This window comes from Periophthalmus magnuspinnatus, chromosome 23, assembly GCF_009829125.3.
Source record: "Periophthalmus magnuspinnatus isolate fPerMag1 chromosome 23, fPerMag1.2.pri, whole genome shotgun sequence".
Lineage (NCBI taxonomy): Eukaryota > Metazoa > Chordata > Actinopteri > Gobiiformes > Gobiidae > Periophthalmus > Periophthalmus magnuspinnatus.
This window is the reverse complement of record NC_047148.1, coordinates 15,937,869-15,962,794: the sequence shown is the minus strand read 5'-3', so window position 1 is coordinate 15,962,794 and position 24,926 is coordinate 15,937,869. Positions and strand designations below refer to the sequence as shown.

At 40.1% G+C, this 24,926-nt stretch overlaps 1 protein-coding gene across 1 annotated transcript; it reads left to right on the top strand.

Moving 5' to 3' along the window:
• Positions 1 to 148: 148 nt before the first annotated feature.
• Positions 149 to 24,919, top strand: ror2 (receptor tyrosine kinase-like orphan receptor 2). Its single transcript, XM_033989773.2, has 9 exons — positions 149 to 457; positions 12,714 to 12,785; positions 18,477 to 18,764; positions 19,121 to 19,151; positions 21,401 to 21,522; positions 21,605 to 21,919; positions 21,990 to 22,244; positions 22,677 to 22,882; positions 22,967 to 24,919. Exons 1-9 carry the CDS (start codon positions 394 to 396, stop codon positions 24,416 to 24,418), a joined length of 2,805 nt encoding a protein of 934 aa, XP_033845664.1. The 5' UTR covers positions 149 to 393; the 3' UTR covers positions 24,419 to 24,919.
• The last annotated feature ends 7 nt before the right edge of the window (positions 24,920 to 24,926 follow it).

Below are 24,926 nucleotides of genomic sequence, written 5' to 3'. Positions count from 1 at the left end.
ACTTAATATTCAAGTCAAATGGGATTCCTCAGTAGTCTTTTCTGTCACCCAGTGGCCTGTAGGTGGCGCCAGGTGACACCTTTTAACTTGCGCGTTTGAGGAGGCGCGTTCAGCTCATTCCTGCTCCAGAGTTTCACTGAGGGGCCACTTAAGGATCTGCTGCCCGCAGAGCGCACTTCACTCGACATCTCTGCTGGACTCACACCTCTTCACGGGATGAACGCGCCTTTGTTTCCAGCTTCAAACTCGTGTCTCTCCCGCAACAACTTCATGTTGCACCCCGCGACCTGAGCAGCGCAGATCAGGAGCCGAGGAGAGCCTCCTGGAGGGAGCTTCGACTGGATGTGACCATCTTCACTCACTCAAGAGAGTTTAGCAACGTTTCCTGACGCTATGACCACGTTCACCAGGACCTTATTTTGGATATTAATTTTACCTCTGAACCTGAGGTGCCAGGGTAAGTTCCCTGTAACAGCCCACTATAGTGTGAAGCTGAGACTGAAGTTTATGGGAAAGCGCACGGATGCTCCAGCGCAGCGCACTTGGTGATCTGAATGCTCAGGGTGGTTTAAATAGTCTATTTAATGTAATATAACCTGCCGAGCAGGTACAAGGTTATGAAGTTTAGGCATCTTATAAAGTTGTTAAACGGTCAGTTGGTTCCACCCGTGCCCCTTAAATCCTGTGATAAATGTCCACAGTGGACAGTGTCTGGTTGTCCCACTTTATTTCTTTCAGACATTTTTAAAATGTCCTCAGTAAGTTCTGATAAAATGGAGGTAGGGCTGTGTGTTTGGGGCGGGGGTCCCCCCCGCAGGTTTCAGTCCCACTCAAAGCCTTTGTCCTTTCTGTGCTTGTTGACATGTGTCCCTTTGCAACACGTAGCCTTGATTAAAAGTGCCTGTGTCAGACTCAAAGGGCCTCTGTGTCGTTGTCATGTTAATTGGACGCATAGCTTGAGGTGATCTCGTATCTTTGTCAGCATCTTGTGCGCACTGCTGAGATTTCCTGTTTTGTGGCTCTGAGGACTTGGCCATTTGGTATGAAGTGAAAGGGCCAGGGGGTAGGGCTAATCATTAGCACCTTTTACACCCTGCTTTTGCAGTTTGAGTCTCTAAATTTTAGTCTATAATGATGTTACTGATGTGGCATTACTCTTCTCTTTTGTAATGAAATTTTGAGGAGGTCAGATTTTCTCATTAGGTTGGTGATTTATATGGTGGTTTCCATGAGGCAGAGTGAGGCCTGTTGAAGACATAATGTAAATAAAGTGAAGTCTGCATTAATGAACAGGAGTCTCTTCTTTGGGTCTGCAGAAGTGGCCTGGATGGGCTCGGTCAGCAGCAGGGGGTGTTTGTATAGAGTCTAGCACTAACCTGAGCCATCTGAACTTACAGCCACAATAACCCATTACCTACCTATTATAATGTTACTAATTTATATGTCGGCATCGTAAGTTCACTTTAGTATCTGAACAGCAGTGACAAGAAACAGTTCTAAAAATATCTGCACTTATTCATACACTTGGCTCACATCTTGACCGCTGTTGTCAAAGCCCTGTTTCATGGACTCTGTGTTGCTAGCTTCCATCTATAAAACAGCAGGAGAGGGTTATTGTTATGAAGTCTTGTTGTGAGTTTAGGAAAACAGACCTTGTAGTCATCAGATGCCCTCCCATATTAATTTTGTACATCTGCAGCAAGGGTGGAGCCTCTGTGGTCTGACCAAGTAGTGGCTATAGCTATAGGCCAGTCATGATCAAACCAACATCACCAGGACAAAACATGATTAACTATTGAATGGCACGTAAGTTTTGCTTAAGATCTGTTGGCTCTGTGTCGGTAATAAAAGCATGTCTGGCTGGGCATGTGTTTCCTCAAGACAGAAATCTTTCAATATTTCTTGACCATGTACAATACGGATCTTTAATCACTGACATTTAGCTCAAACATTTTGACATTTCTTCTACCAATGTCTGATCTCCAAACCAAATGCATTTACTGAATTGGCCGGGGACTATTGATTAAAAAGACTCGAGCATATTATTGACGAATAGAAACAACTTGAATCGATAACTAAATTTGATTAATTGCACAGTTGACCCAGATGTAGCCAGAGGATAAGTTAGCAATAACTATTTTGTCTAGGTTGAGTCTGTCCTGTCTTTTTCATTATAAAAGTCTTTATCACCGGCGACAGAATAGTTAACCATCTTGCAGCCCATCTGGAGATAAGCTCAAGGAGTCTTCTTTCATGTTTCTCACTAAAGGGTCAAAGGTGAGGCTTTGTGTGACTGGTGTCTTGTCAGTACTTTCCCACATGTTCTCTTGTAGTGGTGGTGTAGAGGGGAGATGACCACTCACTGACCCTAAACTAACATGAGATTAAATGGGAGGCTAACTCATGAACTAAGAACCTGCCCTACTGCAAGCAACAATTATTTACTCAGGTCAGTATGTTGTAGATAGTCTTCTTGCATATCATAATGTGACTGATGCGTGTGCTTGTGAGCCTGTGTGTGTATCCACAGCATGATTGTTTAATACAGGGGTTCCAATAGCATTATAGCACTATAACGTTTTAATATTATTTTATTTAAAATGCAGTAGCCTGTATAAGAGTGGAATGTCATGGGTCGTTTGCATTTTAGTTTGGACAGTTTCAGTCAAAAAGTTGATGGTCACAACTCAAAGCCTCAATGATGAATAATTATGATGTATTCATAATCAGAGATGAGTGGTACTCAGTTACATTTTTACTTACCATATTTTTACTTGTGCTTAAGTAATATTTCAATCCTCTTGTAAGTGTTGGCTAATCTTCACACTATGATTTGGCCTACAAGTCTACAAGTAACAAAAGCTTTATGTTGATATTTTTTATGATTGAAACCATTGCACTTATGAACTTTATCTTCAGAAGTAATGTTACTATTACTTGAGTAGTATTTCGTCCACCTCTGCTAATAATAATTCTCACAGGAGTCATTCATCAAAGTGAAGCAAGGAATTTAAAAGTTTGGAAGCAGGAGATGACTGATCCCTTGACCCCCGACAAAGACCCCCTCTCCTCTGCTCTGCCTGTTTTCTCACACATTGTCAGCTTTATGATCACAACACCCGCACTCCCAAGTATGTGGCTACAGAAATGACCTTCAAAGTCATGAATAACTATAACTATAAGCCCACAGCAAACAAGGAGCATGGGGGGATTTGAAGTCTGTTTGTTTACATGATGTGACAAAACAGAGGAATGGTTATCAGGAAGTGCTCTGTTGTATGGCGGTATGTTCCAGGTCTGGTTCACATTATAGTGCAGTTGGATCTGGGACTAATTAGCCTGCTGCAGGACATTCCCATGGACAGGCCTCACTATGGAGTGACTTTTGAGCACAATACAATAGGTGCGTATGGTGCCATGTCATAAAATTGTTAAGGCAAAAGTAGTGGTTCTTACATCTTCACATTTTCCCAAACATGCCATCAAAGTTTAAAACAAAGTCGTAACAAAGACTAAACAACAGAAATGAACCAGGATCAAAACGCCAGCTCTAAACAGGACTATTCTCAGCACACAATTCAGACTGATTGTTACTCATCTGCGGCTATATTCTTAACCTTGACTAAGCTAAAACCAATGCACAGTCATCACATAAAACTATTCCAATGGTAGGTGTAAATCTGGAATAAACTAACGCTAGCTCGAAAACATTTACGAAAAAAAGACATGATAACAATTTTGACATAATAGTTTTATATAATGCTATTTCTAACCCACCCTTGTTTTAATATAGATCATAAAACAGGGCTATTTATGTATTTGTTCACTATCAAACCTAATCAAATCACTCATTCTTAATAATTTGTCAAGCAAAATCAGAACTCTGACTTCTACCACCAAACTAGCACACGGGTCGACTATTGTGCTACTTGAAAACTGTAACACATCGCCCAAGTACGACGCTTATGTACAGTGCTAATTGGTGAAGCATTGCAGAGGAAGGAGATGGGGCCCAGCTGCACCCGAGGAGAGGCAGTATAAGGTAGTAGTGCTTCTTTGTTGCTCTAACCCCATGTGAGACTCTATGTGGGTCAGTGAATGGGCCCCAATCACTGTTAGCTCCGAGATGATGAAGACATTTATGGCTGTGGTATGCCTCCCTTTACAATGTGCTGAGCAGCTATGTCAGGCATGCATTTTATTACAATAGCGGTGAGTGGGGACCTGACTGGACAGACAGCCTTATGGTCTGGATCTGGATCTGCTGCTCACATTGGCTGTATAAACGATTTTAAGAAAAGTCAACTGGAACTGACCACGGAAAATAATATATAATCAATTATTTTCATAAAGTTAATAATGAACAAGTACATTTCAAATCGCACTGTAAATCGGGCAAAAGGGAGGTTTCAAATTGAGACTGGATAAAATCTAGTGGTAACATTTCTTCAAAGGCTTATTATCTTCAGTGAGCATAATTACCTTTTCATGCTATATTCATACTGTAAATAAATGGCTAACTTTGCCTCGCATGGCTTCCATCCGGAAACATTCTTATTTATTTGCAGGTTTTGACATGCATTCAATTTAAACATATCTGTCAATTTCAAAAAGGTTAGTATTATATTCTATTGAGAAGATCCAATCATTTTAATGTTTTTTAACTGAGAAGTCCATAGCCAATCCAAGTTTTTGTGCAAAGTTCAGTCTTTGGAAAACTATTTTTAATATATTTTTGCGTTACCTCTGAGTATGTTTGGTCCAAGGCACCATCTTATCTGATACATAAATGATCCTCCTCAAGGAAAAAACAGGAAAAGTGCCAGATTAAAAGTTTCCCCTTAAGACCTCCTGATGCAGCAGTGTGAAGAGAGAGAGAAAAAAGAGGGATAAAACCACCCAGCTTTGTACCAGGTGGTTTTATCAGTTGTTTGCTTAGGACTACCTTTTGAACTGGTTACATTTTGCTTCATAACTTTCAGAGGTCAGCAGTAACTTTTGCAGGTTTGCCTCTCCTCAGTATATGAAGTGTTTTTGTGATCGGCTGCAGCTGTATTTCCCAGAAGAAGAGGATGGTGTTTTTAATGTGCGCTGATTCAAACATGTGCCTGTAATGGTGTGTTTGGACTACAGCGTGCTCAGAGCCACGGGCTGTGCTCCTCAGTCTGCTCATAATTATCCTGTTAAAGTGTCCCAGGATGTGTTCTCATGTTTTATAGTGCATACTTCCCTACCTGTGTAACCATCTTAGCACGGCCTTTCTGCCATTGATGTTTTGAACTCATACAAACAGATTAGTTACTTAAAGATACACTGTGCATCTTTTCTGGTTGAGGCCACCTGCTTGGCTCCGTGGAGATCCTATTTGTTATTTACTTACTTAATAACAGGGTCTAATATTTGTACAAATATATTATCTTAGTATAAAAGTGTTGTGAGTCTTCAGTGAATATTTTTATGCCCACATGTGACTTTTTCATAATTTTTTTTTTACACAAACAACAAATCCAAAGCAAACACATATGTCTTTTATTAACATTAATATCCATGAACAAAGACAACTTTTAGTCATTGCCAGTTCACAACAAAAATCACAAATGATTCATCCAAAATCTGAACTTCTCCTCAAATCCTTGATCTTCATTAAAATGTGATCGATTGCACAGTAGCCGTAACATGTAACTGTCAAATGCTGGTTTATCCCTTGCCTGTTTTGCCTTCTATATAAACAGTAAAATGGCAGCTGAGCATGGTGGGAGCTCAAAGGACTGTGGCTAATGCTAATAGGACCACTGGGCTGTTTAATTACTGATTATTTTATTATCTCACCAACTGGGGCTTTGGATTAAACCCTTAGAATATCCCTGAGATCCACATGGAGACAGAGGAGGCAGCACATGGGACATATCAGGCTTAGGAGCGGGCAATAACAATATCATTTGTAGAGCGTAGATCACTATTTCTATTCATGCTGTTTTTAGTTTTTTTTTTTCTATTTGTACGTCATTAAGAGGTAACTCGAGCCATCTTCTAATATGGAGAGTTCATACTTCACTGTGATTGTGTTAAATCCAGCTGTGACTCACTCAAAGCATGGTGGTGTAAGAGGTGTCTAAGTGTTTTCGTTGCAGTTTCTAAGCAAAGAGCTGCATTAAACACCAAAGAACTGAATCGCAATTTTATCTTGTCTCCAAAATAGCAAATAGATCAGATCATATTGGATTTTTTTAACACCCAGCCCTACTTTCTTCATGGAGACAGCTCCTATAAAAGTCTTCAGCAGTCGGACATAGCTCTGTGTGGAAATATGTTAACAGCAGACTTGTCAAGCTAATAGCCTCTCCCTCTTCCTCTACCAGATGCTTTCTTAAGACCTGTCACAGTAACAAATGTTCAAGTGCGCTGTATCACGATAAACGATAATATTGAAACTACTCTCACTACTCGCGCTAAGAAAAGATACACACAGTAAATAATTAGCCCCAAACATATTGTGACATGCTCAAAAAATGTTTCAATGGGATTTACCCTGCTGCTTGCTACTTCAAATGTCTGGGTTAAGGACACAGATAAACAATTGATACTACTGCTTAGTTAGTTTTGCATTTTCACAACTCTCCTCAGACTTGTTGGCAAGCATGCACTGGCTGATCATCGAGAGAAAAAGAGAGTGAGAGAGAGGGAGCGGGGGCTGGAGGGGCTTTTAAATGTAAATGAGTCAGCGTGTCCTCCAATCACAACCTTCCCCGCACATTTATTGTCTTGTCTTTGAGCTTCCAAATGGTCAAATATTTGAAGGGAAGTGGCTATGTTTTTTATGAGTTGGCCATTGTTGTTTTAACTCAGTCATGGGGATGGAGTTACCGGGCGAGTGCTGCCTTGGAGATGGGGGCTTACACAGTGAAGATAGTATCTGAACCAGCTAAGGCCAGGAAAATTCCACTGTAGGCAACTGATACCATCTCACCAGCACATTATAATGACATAAAACACTTTTTCTTCACTTCGATGAAGATGGTACAGTACAGATGGCATAATGACAAAGATGTGTATCTGTCACTTCTGCTCAGTGGCTACAGCTGCTTTATTTTAGGTCCACCTGTGTCAAATGAAGCTTTGTACAATTTCAAAATGTTTTTCTTAATTTATTATAATTTTAATGTAACCACGACTACCATTGCTGTCCTAACTTTCTTCACATTTTTTTCAGATTTATATATATATATATATATATATATATATATATATATATATATATATATATATATATATATATATATATATATATATATATATATATATATATATATATATATATATATATATAATATATTGTATTGTGTGAATTTTAAAGGGCATATGAGAGTTTAGACTACTCACTTTACTAAAACACAGTTAAAATCATTAGATTTAAGTTTTTGATAAAAGTTTTACATGTTTTTCCCCAGTTTGGCCATTTTTTAGGTTTAAAATTTTACTTCCTGACTGGAAATTATGACATCGAGCTAAGGAATTCTATCTAGCAACCACACACCAAGCAAAAATAACCCCTTTATTTTATTGAAATAATGTTTAGCAGAAAAAAAGTGTTTTGTATCTAAACCATGCCGAATTGGTTCTTGTCTGTTGTAAAACTATATTTATAACTTGTATTATTACATCAAAATAAGAACGAGAGAATCATAAATACACAGTTATACACATTTTAAAGGTGCGAGTTAAAAACTTTGAGTAACAAACTCACTTCTATAACTAAAGTGAAAATCTTGTTGATTTTTAAAAGTGTGATGTTAAAATCACATGGCACAAAGTACCTATTGTTTTTATTCTACTCAGCTCTTGGCACTTTTTTACTGCAGGCATTTTCCAATCTAATTAGTCCTAATGTCATTGTTTTCTGCACAGGAAAAGTGTCCAGAACTGTTTGTGTATTTGAGAGTCCAAATAGAATTAACAGACTTAACTGCTATTTGGCTTGTTTGGGACAGTCACTTGCCACATTATCATTTGTCACTCTTAGCAACATGCTCCATTTGTTTGAAGAGCGAAGAATGTATGAGCCCCTCTTTAGGAAACATCTCACAGCTGTTTCTGAAATTTAGTGTGAGATTTTCTTCTTTTTCATAATTTACCTGCATTTTACAGCTGTAAAATGTGTATGTTTTGATTTTGATTTTATAAAGGGAAGTTTTCTAAAAAGACCATTTAAATGTCCACCATTTTTAGCAAATCCTGAAGAAATAAATAGTATAAAACATGTGTTTGTACTCCACATTAAAGTGGCTGTAAAGTAGTTGTTGGTAGGGTTGAAATAAGATCACGCTCTGCATCTAATTAAAATAAAGAGGTTTATTGTCCAAGAACCAGATAGTGTGCTGTTAGAATTCTAGTTTTTGTTAGCCTAGCAGTGACGGCAAAACTCCGCTCTGGTTTCTGAAAGATGTGGAAAGTGCTTATAAAGTTATTGTGGTGAATAATTAGGATGCCAGGAATGTGTTAGAAAAAGGAGGACTAACTTGGACCACTGCAAACCGTTTGCAATGAAATAGATCTGATTTTCACCTCCATATTAACTTTCACATTTTGGGTCATTTGTATTGGTTCCATTGAATTATTATAGCTATGGGCAGTTTCCCCCGACACATTGACCCTCTTTTGTGTTACAGCAGGTTATAACTGAGCCATGGCCCTTTCACAATAAATACAAGTAAAGTTTTGGATGAGACCAGCCTGGCGACTTAGTAATACTACATTCCATCACATCAGATCCAGACTTTCCATCTCCGTCTTAACTGGCTTGGGAGACTAATAATTCAGGATTTCCGCTCTCATTTTTTCCTTGTCCCCGTAGTAGCCCAACTGACCAGACGCCCCCAGCTCATGGTGGTGGTAAAAGGGCTTCTGCTCAAAATTAGCCTGTCATTTAGTTTATGGTAGGGCAGTCATTCGGCTGCCGTTCGTCTAAGATTCCTGTTCAAACTGGTATTAGCGCATTTGCCTTACACTGAGTAAAGATCAAAACTGCTATTTGGTCTTTGTAGTAGGGCTCCCTGCTTAACTTAATTAAAATGTGGTTGGACACAGCGCTTTGCAAACTGTCTGTCACCACCTTCTTGATAAAGCGCTAAAGGAAAACCATCTCAAATATGAATACTTTCACTAGAGACAGGCCACATTGTTAACGAGGTTGAAGTTCTATATCTGAATGCAGCTGTCACTAATAAAAGACAAAGTAGGCTTTCATTGAGCTAAGGGCAACTTGGTGCTTTGTTGACAAATGTGTAGCATCCTTAGCCCTCAAATCTAAATAATGTGTATAAGAGATAGTGAAATAATGAGCCTTATGAGCCAATGCACGGCTAATATAAGTATAAGCTTTAAGTAATTTCACTGGGTCTGCATTTTAACCCGTCAGTGGTGGAATGTTTTGTCTTTGATGTCTGCAGTTAGTCTAACCTCTTGTTAGTAATTGTGCATTTATTATGACAGTTAAAACAATTGATAGTAGTAATTCACCTCTCAACCGGAGCCAAGTCAGGTAGAGCAGTGTCCAAGCAGACGCTGCCCAAAGACATTCCCCGGTTGGCTGAACACAGTCAGCCCAAAGTGTCCGGTAGAAGGCTATACCTGGGGCCTCTTCATGGTGGGACGTTGCAAGGACACATGCCCCAAAAGCCTTCAAAGGATGGTACAAAACAGACCCAAAGATATTGTGTTGGAGCAGTGGCTCTACTCCAAGCCCCAATTGAGTCATTGTTTAGTTTGACTGAAAGGACATTTTGCATTACTAAATAGACTAGGAAAGACAAGTTTATTTGTAAAGCACAATTCCTACACAAAAAAAATTCAAAGTGCTGATTGCTGGATACCTTAAATGTGCGCTATGTAACTTTTCTGGTGGGGGGGTTTCACTACCTGCTTGTCTGCATGGAGATATTATTGCTTTGCCTCGAATGTTCCGCAGTACGGTATTCAAAATTTGTATTAGTAACATGGTTTGGTCATGACACCTGCTTGTCTTCATGGAGGTGCGTAGATCCCAGACAAAAGCAATAGCATCTCCACGGCGACGAGCAGGTGGCAGACCCTCCACTAGAAAAAGTTACACAAAGAGGCATTAGAAGGATATGCAAGAATCTCTGTATGAGCTTTCTTAGTGTAAAGGAAACTTGCTAGTGGTGAAACTGAGGAGGGCCGATGTTTACCCCAGGGCAGAAAAATGAGCTGCTGACCGGTGGCACGGACAGAAAGAGCTCACAGTGAATCTGAACTGGATCTGGAGAAAAGAGAAAGCTTGACCAGAACTTGACATTTTCAACCAGAGAGATAATGCATGGCCCCATCCCAGCACAGTGTCTATCAGAGTGTACTACTGCCACTTGTGCAGCGGAGCAAGTGGCAGATGAGCAGATAAGGCCGGAGAAACGCAGAGACAAGCAATGCAAAATGAATCAGACAGTAGAAAGTCTAAAATTGAGCTGTTTTATTTCCATGGTGAAATACAGTAATCGTAAATAAGTATGTGGTCACGGAAGATTGTCTTGTAAATGTATCCACCCATTGATTTATTTTTACCACAATTTTCTGTATATTAAAAAAATAATGTCTCCAATGACGGCTGCCTTTTCTCACAACACTAAATAATTTGTTCTGAACTTTGACCTTTCCCTGTTAAATGTCTCTCGTGACAACTGAGAGGACAAGACTATTCATTCATGGCGTTGACTCTCAGTGAACATAAATAAACCCTAATGAAAGTCTATAAAACACTGCATAATTTACTCCGTCAGTTTCCCTCTACTCAAAACGCACAGCTTAACATACTCATGCAACATTTACATGATAACTTAAGCGCGCCACTGGTCCAAGTAAAAACATTATGGTTCCTGGTGGAATTAAAGGCACTCCATTAACCGCTCACCGTTTTGGAGGAAGGGGCAGCTCTGGTTTAGTTTTCAGTCTGCCCTCTGGTTCTCCGTTTCCATCTGCTGAGGTTTCTTTTTGCCAACGTCATTTGCCCTTATTCCTCAGTTGCTTTACATTACAGGAGTTTTACATTTACATACATACATTTTTGTCTTCTTTCTATAGATAGGTGGATTAACCTAAAAGATGAACCCTTAAAAAGTTCAGATTTGAGGGCAGAAAGGCGTGTGAGAAAAATGTAGTGATGTGTAGAGTTACGTGAGCCAGACAAACGCTTGTACACTCTCAGACATTTAAGCAGGAGAGGGAAGGAGCACGCTGAGGTGTGCCAGAAGGCCCTCAGTCCAAACCCCAGTAGATGGAGCCATGGCCTGGCCTCTTAGCTTTCAATGGGCTCTTTCATGGCTGAGGCAGCAGCCAGTTGGAATGCATGAACCAGAAGTTGCATTCAGCGAGGGAGGAAAACGCATCCCAACAATCCCTCATTTTGCAAGTTTGTGGATAGTTATAATCAATCTTGGCCCGGTGTGACGCAGGCAGTGAGACTGGTTTGGCCTGAGCTAAAGCGGCAACATATGAACTCTAAGCAGTGGAAATGTTTTAATGTGTAGTCAATACATGTGGTTACTGGTGTAATAAAATGTTTCTGCTTAGAAATAAGAAATGTTCACTAATTCAAAAATTATTTATTATTGTGGGACAAATATAGTAGAAGTAAGATTTTGTACTAATTTTGAGATTCAAATAGTAGTAGTAGACTAGTGCCTCAACACATTGTAAAGGAAAATATACTTTATAAACTAATGAGGCTGTCATAATCCTAAAAAAGAAAACGATCGTTTTGGAAAACAATTAGCTATAGTTGGCTGCAGTGTTACAAAAATACTTTGTACAGAATATACAAAAATTGCGTTAGCAATTAATAATCATTGAGTATCCTTGGTCAGTATGACTGACCATTAAAGGCAGATAGACCGTGGATTTGCCCTATACTTCTTTTTCTCCAGTCCCATCATAAAGACACTTCTCTGCACATGTTTCAGGATGTTGAAAGATACAACTGTCTTACTTTTATGGCCTGAGTTTTCAATGGTGCTTTGCGCACAGATTTATAACAGATGGTACCAGTGGATATGCTGCACTCTGATACTTTGTCTGTGAGGCAGTTTAATAGTACAGGCTGGCCATCCTCAGTGCCTAATACTATGTAATGTTCAGAGGAATATGTTGGACAAGTCAGGACTGGTCTTTAGAAGGAGCTGGTTTGAAGAACATGACCAACATGTTAAATGTGAGATAGAAGTACAGTCCCGGAGAGGGAAGTGTGGCTACTGCATGGAATGTCATATGGTTTTGTTCACTCACGTCTTTGGCACCACCAATTTCCTCCATCACCCACATCTGTGGGGCACATGTGCTGTACGACAGAGAAGACAGGAGCCAGCGCCAAGTCAAGTCGAGCTAATAGTCGATGCATACGTTGTGTCCATTGACAAGCGCCTGGTCCTGATTAACTTTCAAGGAGAGCCAGCCTCAATCAAACAGAACCGCCAGGGTATCTATTACGCTTACTCCTCATAAACTAGAGAACAGGAATGTGCATTGAGCATTATTTTTTTTATACAAAGAGATTTAAAAGATCAAGGTATTCTAATAAATGTGTTATTCATGGAATGGTACGGTAATAAAAGTTTGTGAAGCCTTTATAGGGTTTTCATGTGTTAATACAGTACTTTCTCAATGTCTTGCATAAGTTTATATTCACTGACTGCTGATTGTCTTTGCAGCTGACCTGGGTCTGTCAGTGGAGCCTGAGGGTTTGGCCGAGGCCCAGAGTGGAGCAGCACCTACAGCTGAAGGTAACACTTAATCATTAACCATTTCCATTTATGCTATAACTTGTCAACAGAAAGTTGTTAGCCCAGTAATTGCATTTTGCATTCTTGAAATGAGATCATGCCTGAACCCCACATGCTTAGCAAGCTGTATTTCATTGTATCTTTGCATGTGTGTGTGAGTGTATGTGCGTGACTCAATTTTGGAGTGAACCAACATGCTTTCATCTTTTAGGCTAGGCTAATCTTAATCTCCAGACAAGCACATGTCGTCATACCCCCTTAAAAACATCGCAAAAAGCTCAACCCTAAACTTCATTTATATAAAAATATTGTCCAAACTATAAGGTCATCTATTATTAGGTCTATCAACTAGGAGCCACAAGAAAATAGATTTTGAACAGTACAAATATCCCAAAACATGGTAATTCAAAATATATTTAATTGAATGGTAAAGGTGATTCATTGATTCTTTAAAAATAATGCAGTGTATGTACAAAAGCTCCCCTGAGGTCTGCGCCATACAGAGCCCCATCGTTTTCCCAACAGCAGCGGCACACACTGAGCCACACGTTTCTGCGTTTCCACGAACATGCTCTGTTTATTTGGGTTTGGTCCCACACAGACACTGTTCTGTTGCCACTAATACTCACCAGCACCGGCAACGTATATTTATCTACACCTGAAAACGGCTTCAGACAAATACCCCGTTTCCCCACAAAATACAGCTGTTAAAGATCCATAATAGTTATATATGTGTAAGCTCTTGTCAATAGTTCACCTCCAATCAAAATGTCAGGTAGAGTTTCAGCAGCACACAGCTAAGTGGGTGTTCATTCTCCAGGCTCTTGAACATCAATCATGCCATAATTTAAGGGGAAGCTTCACCGCTGTTGCAACAGGGTCTGTTTAGTACCAACTGAGGAAATGAAATGCTACAATGTAGGAGTTTTAGTTTTGACTGTCCAGAAAGAGCAGCCGAGAGTACTTCATGAGCAGTACTAGTTTGTCTTTAAATCTCTTGTATAACATTTGCCTTTTTATCCAAAAAAGCCTTCCACATACAGCACTATCATTTAATAGAGGTTAAGAACCAGTACTAATTAAAAAACTGGTTTGTTACGCCATGTAGCTGGATGGATTAATTCATGGATAACTGAAAACTCACTATCAATTACAATAATCATTCTATTTAAAATAAATAGCAAAAGTTGAATAAGCCTGCTCTGCAACTAACTGGCCACTGTCCAGGGGTTTCCCTTAAAGTCCATAGTTTCTTGGATAGGTTTAGGCACCCACAATCCACAACATCAATAAACGGAAAGGGTGAAAAGCAACTATCTACCCACTTGAAGTTGGATGTCACGGTTTTGCAGGTTTTTCAGCCAAGCACTTTCTGAGAGAGGTAAACTTTACAACAAGGAAACTTAGGAACGTCCCAAAGATTTTGCCCTGTAGGTAGAAAAGGCTAGCTTTTGGCTCTGGCTGTGAAGAAACGACAAAGTCTGGGGACCAAAATGCCGCTAAGATGACCTTCAAGTTAAATCCAGCTGCAAGGGGTGGCAGAGAGATGTCCCTGTCCACTTCCCCACCATTTTGAGGTGTTCTGGAGATTAAAGGGGCAAAACATCAATGAAAGATGGCTCCCAGCTGAAGACCCTGCAGCTGGCACCCGGCACCGGCAGAAGTGCATCAGGCAGTTTTGCCATGCAAGACCTACCTGTCTTAAAATATAGAGGTATTATTTACAGGACTTTTCCTTAAAAAGATTGGATATTTTGTTCTTTTCAGAGGACACTCTATTGTCTAAATATTTGCAGCCTTTACAATTTGATCATTTTGATTTTGATTAAATTGTAATATACTATAAAACACAATCAGAAAGAGTTCCTGTCTCTCTATGTGTAGATGTCTGCACCTGTGTCATTGTGTGGACAACTACTTTAGGAATAGCAGTACAAACGAGATTTGCGAGCAGCCAGCAGAGGAATCAGCCGGTGTTTTTCACACGGTCTCTCACCTCTGCCTCATGTGTGTTTTGTGGCTTTGATTTTCCCACAGCAGCATTCGCACACCTTATATCTCACATGTCACCTCTCATCAGCATTTGAATACAGCATCGCAAAGTTTTTGCCCTACAACCATGTCACATATTTTTGCTATGATTGACACAAGGATAGCCATTTTGGGGAGACTTGTTAACCGTGACCCCACTATTTTGTCTGTCATTCTCCCGCACCTCCGCCTCTCTCATTTCTTGGGCAAACACACGATTGGTTTAAAGCGGAGCATGCTTTGGGAGCTGTGCCAGAGCACTAGCTTTGAGAGAAGGCTGCTTTTCATTACCTCTATCTCCTGGGGATAGTACTAATCAATCAAGCACTTCAGCCTTGATATCTGAGACAGTGGGGCCTTTACAAAAGTCTTTTACTCTGCTCAAAGTAGTTTGGCTTTTGACCATGCGTCCCTGTGGGTCACTGGAAGTGGGTCCAGGATGCATGCTGTCTTTGGCTTGTGTTACTTTGCACAAGGAGACACTTGATTGATAAGAATTACATGTTGTATCTTTTACATGTTTTATATTTTAAACTATATACATTTTCTGGAGGAGGGCCTGCCACCTGCTTGTCTCGATGGAGGTGTTATTTCTTTGTCTTGAATGTACCTCAGTAAGTTGTTTAACTTATCAATTGCCATAGAGACAAGAAGGTGACACCATCAACCCATGTGGAGAGGCAACCTCACTTGCAGAAAAGTGACATTGTACACCTTTAACTTTCTAACCCCCTGCTTAAAAATGGATCAAGTCTCAATAGGTCACAGGATTCATTTGGGCTTGTCCCAAACCTGGGTAAATGGTAATATGTTTAGCTTGTTGTGGCCCCTCCCCAAGGCCATAGTACATGCACAAAGTTAAAACCTTATAATTACAGACCATGGTGGTGACCTCTTCTCTGTGTATCTGGCAGCGCAGTTCTTCCTTCTGATGAAGACTAACCAGGATTACATTGCTCATTTTCCATTGCATAAATTCACAATCTTGGCAGAGGTTCAAGACAGCACTAAATGCAGGGTACTCAACTGTCTCTGTGTTTATTAGACACTCACTCAAACTCAAACTCTTGCCCTTATACAGTAATGCACTCACAGTGACCATACTCAAAATTTCTTTTGTCAAAACGCTCAAATATCACTGCACCTCAAGCCAGATGTCTGCTCAAAATGTTTCAAAACTTTCTTAGCTTTAAAATGTGTTGTGGCCTAAATCAGGGTTAAGCAAATATATAGGTTGAAATAGTACACCTCTGTGACATGACATTTTGTAAATTCACTTTTTGGTGAAAAATAGCAGTAACAAGGTATAGGTTTTTTTAAACACAAACTCATTGTTTGTCTGTCTCTGACTCTGTTTAAAGAGGAATTGTTCAAATTAAGAGTTGGTGAGCAGCCAGTGACTTTTTGAGTTGAGAGAGGAAACAGGGCTGAGTATTTTCCTTTGGGAATATGACTGGACCCCTGCCCACTCTGCAGTGGCCTGTTAACTTTTGTTCTGTTTCACCTTTGTTTGTTTTTTCTTTCTGAGCTTGTGTGGATTTTCTTTTTCCATTACTTAAGTCCATTTATCCAGTCTCATTTCATCTCCTGTCAGCAACACCCACTGTAGCCTGGGTCCTTAATCAGCTCTTGGAAGTCGATTAGTTTTGGAGCCGTTGAGATTATGTGGGAGACATCCCAATGTTTTGGTACAGGGTCATCTGCAAGAAAATTTATCACTACACCCAAGAGATCATTTATTTTAACATAGATGTGACAATCCTCATTACATGACCTTCCATACCGGCTTAATTTTTAAGGAAGGTTCTATAAACAGTATATATTTATAAATGCTCAAATACCCTTACATCATATATGTTATACAACAGAACAATATGCGGCAGTAAATCTTCAATGATATAGGAAAACTGAGCTAATAACAAATCACACCAGATGACTCAGTGTACTGTCTCGGACTCTTGTGACTTACTTTTAGTCACTGTACATCATGGTCTATCTCTGACGTGTGAACGAGCTGCTGCATGTGTAGTTGAAAAAGGTTAACCTCAAGCTCCAGATGACTTTCCTCAGATTTATACATTTTAAACAGGGGAACAAGACCACCCATAGACTTACACACAGTCAGGCCGATATTTCCCCTAAACTTATAGAAGGTAATTCATCATATTCACAACAGTTGACAAAGAAGCATATGTTTTACTCTAAAATGCAAACATCCTCTATCTTCACATTTTCCAAAGCAGACACAATCTGCGGTGGAGAGAGGAGGAAATATGTCCACATGAATGTCTGCTTAGTGTTCTATTCTCCCAAAGACAGATATGGCTACAGACAGGCCTTGGACCGTCACTTCTTATTAATGTCTCCTTCCTTGTGGGGAACACATTTACAACTTTTACTTAGCATTCACTGAGCTCTCTGCAATAATAGATTTACCTTTGAAGTCTAAGAAACGGCCTGGGTCTTTTTTGAATCCCAAAGCTGTTGTTTATAAAATTAGACACTGACAAATGGTCACATGTGAGGAGACAGGGTTGTATAAAATAGAAAGGCAGACGATACAAATGCACGAAGAGTCATTATAAATTGGCAAGAATAAATAGTTTTATGGGAGAAGCGACCAAAAACTACAAGGTTCATCACTGTAATGTTCCCTGTGGTGCAAATATGACTAACAAATCAAAACAAAGCAGTACATTTTTCGCACAAATTGCTCCTGGACTCCAAAAGATGTCATATACAAAAATACATAATTGTTATCATCATCATTATCGTATTTAACTAACCTAAACAAAGTCATGTGAGTGTAATGTTACAATACCTCATTTTAAAGAGAGTCGGATCTCATCAGCTCAGAAATGATTACACATTGAGTTGAGTAGAGGCTTTGGCAGAGCAAGTTTCCAGTTGTCAGGACATTGGAGTGTTCAATGATTTCACCACATGTTCACTAGTTTGTTTGTCTCTCTATAGGACATCTCAAAAGAGGCTACATTACTATTTTTGTCAAGATTCAAATTTGCCATTAAAGCCAACAGCCCCTTTAGATACTATTGTTTATGTTTGAGGCGGCCAAGTGGGCTGAAATATCAACATACTCTGACGCTGGTTCCCTTTGAGTACAGCCCACAGGCATTAACACGGCTGTAGTGAGAAAGATGTTTGTGGTGTTAAGATGTTGAAGTTGTACATTTCTTTTCTTTATACCTCTTAGCACTTACTCTTCCTCTCGACTGAGTGAATTTATTTTCCCTTAAAGCACTAATAGAATTGTAAATTGTTGTGGGAAGTCAAAGAAAGAAATACTTGGGTTGTCATAAAATCCACTCTCAGATACTAATCGATACTTCAACTAGTATTGACACTGGAATTATATGTATTTTTTTATTGTGGTATTGAGTATCAAGCCTTTTCCTTAGTAGTGATACCATGTTTTTTTGGGTTTGTTTTTTTTTTGTATTGTAACAACCATAGACAACTCTACTATATACCGAATTTGAATGAATGTAAATGTGTTGATCAGTGTGACGATTATGCAGTTTTTGAAGAGACAGCAGTTGTGTTAGTAGTAATATGAGAGGCACAGCAGTAGCAGCATCATTTCAAGGTACTATTTTATCCATTTGCATGTTTTACACCCTTTTATATTTTTTTCTGCAGGTTATTATCTTGAGTTCTTGGAGCCAGTCAACAACATCACCCACTTCCAGGGCCAGACAGCGACACTGCAGTGTAAAGTGGCAGGGAACCCACGCCCCACTATTCGCTGGTTGAAGAATGACGCTCCGGTGGTCCAAGAGCAGGGCCGCATCACCATCCGAAAAACCGAGTCTGGATCCAAGCTTCGAATTCAAGACCTGGACACCACAGACACAGGCTACTACCAGTGTGTGGCATCTAACTCACATAAGGCCATCACCGCAACTGGGGTCCTCTACGTCAAGCTTGGTATGTATTGGTAGAAATATTCCTGGGTTTCAGATGACATCACTTTGTCCAATAATATTTAATACAGATGGCGGGCAGCCAACATATATATGGCATGCTAATATGAAATGCAGATTTTTGTTATAATACAGTGAGCTAGTTTCCAGTCACGCATATAAATCATCAGGTTCAACATTTAACCTTTTGGATGCTTCATGACAAAATGCAATGTTATTTATAGGGAAAAGTAGCTCTAGTGGCACGTCACCACATGCTCGAATCTGCAAACCACCAATTACTAGTGTTACTCTAAAATCATTGCTAAAAGTGACTGTAAATGTATTTATTTATTTGTTTGTTTTACTTTTTATTCACAGGCCTCATGCCCACTCATGGACCAGATGAATCGTAAGTGTTTTCCTAAACAGATTTAGTAACACACATTTGTAGAGTGTTCAGCTACCTGCTTGACTCCATGGAGGTCTTAATGCTTTGCCTGTAATGCTCCACAGTATGACAATTGAAACCATCTAGCACTTATGTAATTACAGGTGATTTTATCGGTCAAAGATACTACGAAAAACATACATTCTTACTGTGGGCTTGATAGCCACTCCACAGATCTAACATGTAATTTGGCCTGGTTTCACCCACTTGACTCCATGGAGATGGTTTTATCCCGTACTGTGGAACATTCCAGGCAAGGCAAAAGTATATCCATACAGAAAAGAAGGTGGCAGGCCCTCTACTAGAAAAGCTGAATAGTACAAATTTAGAAAAGCAAGGAAAAAATAATGAATATAATGTAAACGTAATATAAATGAATATGTTTACAAAAAAGAAAACAGTGGCTGTGTAAGGATTGTATAAATTATTAAAGTGGTTATAAACATTGGTGTGTACCGTCACCTTCTTACTCTCACCTCTGTTGTAGTATTTGCACAAATCTATGCTGTATATTTAAAGTAGAGGGTTCTGTCTCTTATCTTAAACACAGCACATTTCTTGTATAATGTTTGCCTGCCCAAAGCAAAAACAGACGTGCATGGACTTGAACTAGAAGTCATACCTCCAGTGTCTGGCTCTGACAATTAGACCTGATTGAAGATGTGTTGTGGTGCTATAACAGATGCTAGTGGCTGTGAGGAGATAGTGGACAATTAGCTTTTCCTCTTGTGGCTTGACTCAGGCATAGCTCACTAAAGTCAGACTCTCTCCCATTGGTGGTTTGGACAAACCTGCTTTGAACTGGAAACTCTGCTGATTCATGTCCTCTGCTTCAAATGGTTTCTTTTTGGATGCTTATCTCATCAGCTATTTTTTATGGCCCCTTTCAGGTCTCTTATCTTCAGTTGAGGGGGAATACATTGCATTGTGTGTCCTCAGGGTTGCAGTGTCCGTGTTTTAAGCCAGTGTCTATCTTATGACAAATTGACAAATTTAGTTTTTATTTTACTTGATATTTGTATTCCCTCATTTGTCCAGGAATGTTCCATGGTAGAAAAGGTTTCAAAGGTCATCTGGGCAATGTTTTAGCTCATCATTCAAAGGCCATTGCCAAGCTGTCCAGATTGATGTCTGTATATTAAAATAAATTTAAGTTTACCCTATATAGTACATTATATTCATTATATTATTCACCATTATGCATCCTGATGCCTCAGTCCAATGTTTGGAGAAAGACCTCTGGTTGGGTGGAAAAAATATGTCTTGAGATAAATTATCTATAAAGTACGAAAGAAGCTTTAACATAACACAGAGCAGACCCTATGTCTAAACAGCTGTGGCCTATACACAAACTACCCCGGAGCTGAGAGGAGGCTGTAGCAGCATTTCACCAAGGGACCATTTCTGTAAACAAAGACCCTTTCTGGTCAGGTTCACGTGGGTCTTGTTTGAGTGAGCACCTTCCATGAGAAAACATATTGAAAGTGATTTTTGGTTCTAATTCTGAAGGCGTATTTGCTATAACTTTTTGATAGTGTTAATTAATTAAGATTTGGTGCTGGTCTGTTTTCCTTCTAATTGTTTTATTGAGTTAAGACTTCCAACAAGGTGAGACTCAAGAAGAGATTGGGCAATTTAAGGTAAATTTGTTAATGTAATTTGGAAAACTTGTTGCTTGGCTCTATTGATAACAATTAGCAGGCAATGTCAAAAATAGCATAATATAAAAATAGATTCTTAAACCTCTGTATTTTTGCACACCTTTTAATGTAATTACCATGACCACACAAATTTGATTCTAGCACAAGTGAAAAGACACAAAATAAATATAGCCACCTCCCTAAAATTAGCATTCACAAGATAGAAATGCTGAGTGGAGCAGATATCCCTCCCTCTTTTAAGTCCTTGCTGTTTGTTTAGTGGATTAGGACTTAAGTCAGGCCTGAAAGGTAAGCTTTGCACAAACAGAGCACATAGACGAACCCAGCAGAGAGTGAAGTGTAAAAACAAGCTGGTCTTAGTGGATTTAATCTATACAGATTCCTAAAGCTGCTACCTTTTTATGTCTGTGTTCTCTATGCTTTCTTTTAATTTCATGTTACTTGTGTTGCGTATATATTGCACTAATCCTTGCTGCTACTTTGCTTTCTTTATATAAAATAAGGTTTATTAATAGTTAATGAAATATTCCACTCACTTCTGTCTTGTAGGTCTAATGAAAAAGGTTTCTGCCAGCCATATCGAGGCATAGCTTGTGCTCGATTCATTGGGAACCAAAGCATCTATGTGGAGTCTCTGCAGACTCAGGGCGAGAGTGAAAATCGCATCACAGGTATGAAAAGCCAGTCTATTTACATACATGGTCACAGAAAAACACCTTTATTTATTATATCTATTTCTGAATGCTTTTCTAGCTGCCTTCACAATGATTGGCACCTCTACTCATCTATCAGATCAGTGCTCCAATTTTGCCATCCCTTCTTTTTGCTACTATGTTTTCCCTCTTTGTGATGAGGGCTCTCGTGGACCTCGTAAACGCCAGCTCTGTAGAGATGAATGTGAGGCCTTGGAAAATGACCTGTGTCATGCAGAGTACACCATCGCTAGGTCAAACCCCATGATATTAATGCAGCTGCAGCTACCCAACTGCCACCTGCTGCCACGGCCTGGTACACCTGAAGCCTCCTCTTGCATGAGGATTGGAGTCCCAGCTGAAAAACTGGGATCATGTAAGTTTAAATTTATAGCCTCTACATTTGACTCAGACTTGGCCATAGATTTGATATTTTAATTTTGCAGACTCCCCTTCAGACCACAGCTGTTACAATGGAAGCGGAGCCGACTACAGAGGCACAGTGAGCGTCACAAGGTCTGGGCACCACTGCCAACCCTGGAGTGCGCAGTCCCCACACAGTCACCACCTCACTCAGGACTACCCCGAGCTCTGGGGGGGGCACAACTTCTGTCGAAATCCTGGAGGGCAGATGGAGGCCCCCTGGTGCTTTACACTAGACCCACAGGTCCGGGTGGGTCTGTGTGACATCCATGCTTGTCGTAAGTAGTTTTTTGTTCCGTATTACTTTACTACAGTAAATAAATATAACTGAAAAAATATACCCATGCTGCGTAGCTATTAAATATATATAACAACTTTCCCTTAGTTCATTCTTGAGTGCTCATAAAATTCATATTTTCACCTACCCTCCATTTCCGGTGACGGCTCTGTACTTACTTCTTACTGTCAAGTAAAACAATGTAGACTCCTGGTCATTCATAAATGTAGGGCACAAGATGTCACATAACTATTTTTCAACTGTACAGTTTTGAACAGGATGTCAAGTACACAAAAAGATGTGTGTACACAAAAAGATGTGTGTATACATATGTATAGGCAGAGACATAATATATGTTTATTTGTATTGTTGAAAAAATAAATTAAAAATATGTTTGTAACCTCTGGAATCTATGAATGTTTCTTTTGTGCAGAACCTCCTGAGAACCCCAGAAAGGAGATTCTGCTTATCCTTATCCCTGCTGTTGCCATCCCACTGGTTGTCGCTTGCCTGTTCTTTCTGGTTTGTATGTGTCGCAATAAACAAAAGGCATCCAGTGACACACCATCTCGTTGCCAACTCAACAGTTCACCCACCCAAGATGTAGAACTCTCTCTACTCGCTCAGCAAAAACACCAGGTAACACCCACTTTGAAATGGATTACCTCCTTGAATAATGTCATACTTAATCAAACAGTAACAGTGACTTTTTTGGGTATGCAGGCCAAACTGAGAGAGATCAACATGTCAGTTCTGCGGTTCATGGAAGAGCTTGGTGAAGACCGTTTTGGCAAAGTTTACAAAGGTCAGCTATATGGCACTGCACCTGGAGAGCAGACTCAAGTGGTGGCCATTAAGACTTTGAAGGATAAAGCTGATTCCTCTATATGTGAGGAATTTCGACATGAAGCCATGCGACGCTCTCACCTGCAGCACCATAACATTGTCTGTCTGTTAGGAGTAGTCACCAAAGACCAGCCAATGAGCATGGTCTTCTCTTTCTCCAGCATGGGGGACCTCCACAAGTATTTGGTTATGCGCTCCCCTAACTCGGATGTCGGTAGCTCAGATGACGGCAAGACCGTGAAATCTACGCTAGAACAGACAGACTTTCTTCATATCGTCACTCAGATAGCTGCTGGGATGGAGTACCTCTCAAATCAACAGGTTGTGCACAAAGATCTTGCAGCTCGCAACATTCTCGTTTCTGACAAACTCAGCATCAAAATCTTGGATCTGGGTCTCTATGGAGATGTATATTCAGCTGATTACTACAATCTGATGGGGAATCACTTCCCTATTCGTTGGATGTCTCCAGAGGCTATCATGTATGGCAAGTTCACCACAGACTCAGACATCTGGTCATATGGCGTTCTGTTGTGGGAGATCTACAGCTATGGTCTGCAGCCATACTGTGGCTACTCCAACCAGGATGTCATTGAAATGGTTCGTAGCCACCAGCTGCTGCCCTGCCCAGATGACTGCCCGTCCTGGGTCTACACACTAATGCTGGAGTGCTGGAGTGAGTTTCCTGCCAGAAGGCCTCGCTTCAAAGATATTCATGCTCGTCTGCGCTCCTGGGAAAACCTGACCAGCTACAACAGTTCTGCCCCTACCTCCGGCAATAGCAACACCACCCAGACCAGCTCCTTGAGCACCAGCCCCGTCAGCAACATTAGCATTGGAACAGCCAACGCCTCAAGATATGCCAGTCCCAAAAAGACCTCCTCCCCCTTTCACCAGCCACAGTTCATGCCAATGAAGGGTCAGATGCACCGGCCCATGGTTCCCCCACAGCTCTATATCCCAGTCAATGGATACCACCCCATGCCAGCCTACCCTTACATGCAGAACTTTTACCCCATGCAAATCCCCATGGCCATGCCACACCAGCAGATGCACCACCCTCCACAGATGGTGGCTAAAGCTGGTTCTCACCACAGTGGCAGTGGATCTACTTCTACAGGTTATGTCACCACTGCTCCCTCCAACACTTCAGCCACAGAGCGTGCTGCTCTTTTAAATGAGGACAAGGCAAACCATGAGGACTTAGTGGATGGAGTTTCACAGGAAGAACCGGAGCATCACGAGGACTCGTCAGTGCCAGAGACAGAGTTACTCGGCGACAGTGAGCCACAGACTGAAGAGCTGGTCATCCACTTGTCTGACTCATAAGGAAACAGTAGGCTAATATGAAGAAAATACAAAATAAAGTGAATGGAGCAAAATGGATTTGCAAATTCTTAATGTTTTTTAGCATTTCTTGATGGGACAGTAAAGTACGGAATTTTTGTAACTACAACTTTCATGTCATGGTTTTATCAAACTGAATATGTTGTTGCTCTGATCATGATAACTATAAATATCCATTAATGTTGCTGTGCAACTAACAAAATTATGTACTTTCAAATCCCAATCACCTATATGACTTTGCTGATGTGACTCTTGTGCTCACTGGTGACTGAACTTCAAATATTTGGATGAGACTATTTAATATTATTTTCTCAAGTGGAGGAACAGAAAAAAAGAATGTATACCACAGGATATCTCACACAAAGTTGAGGCATGCATCTGCTACAAATTGTACAGGATTTCATAAAAGAATGTACTTTTGTCTGAACATTTGTCTATAGATTAATTTTTTAAGCTTGTAGCATCACTGCTGGTATGTAAAATGATATTT

Coding starts and splice junctions, on each gene's coding strand:
- ror2 (XM_033989773.2), top strand. CDS start 394: ATGACCACGTTCACCAGGACCTTATTTTGGATATTAATTTTACCTCTG. Junction 21,523..21,604: donor GAGTGAAAATCGCATCACAG/GTATGAAAAGCC, acceptor ATGCTTTTCTAG/CTGCCTTCACAATGATTGGC. Junction 22,245..22,676: donor GTGTGACATCCATGCTTGTC/GTAAGTAGTTTT, acceptor TCTTTTGTGCAG/AACCTCCTGAGAACCCCAGA.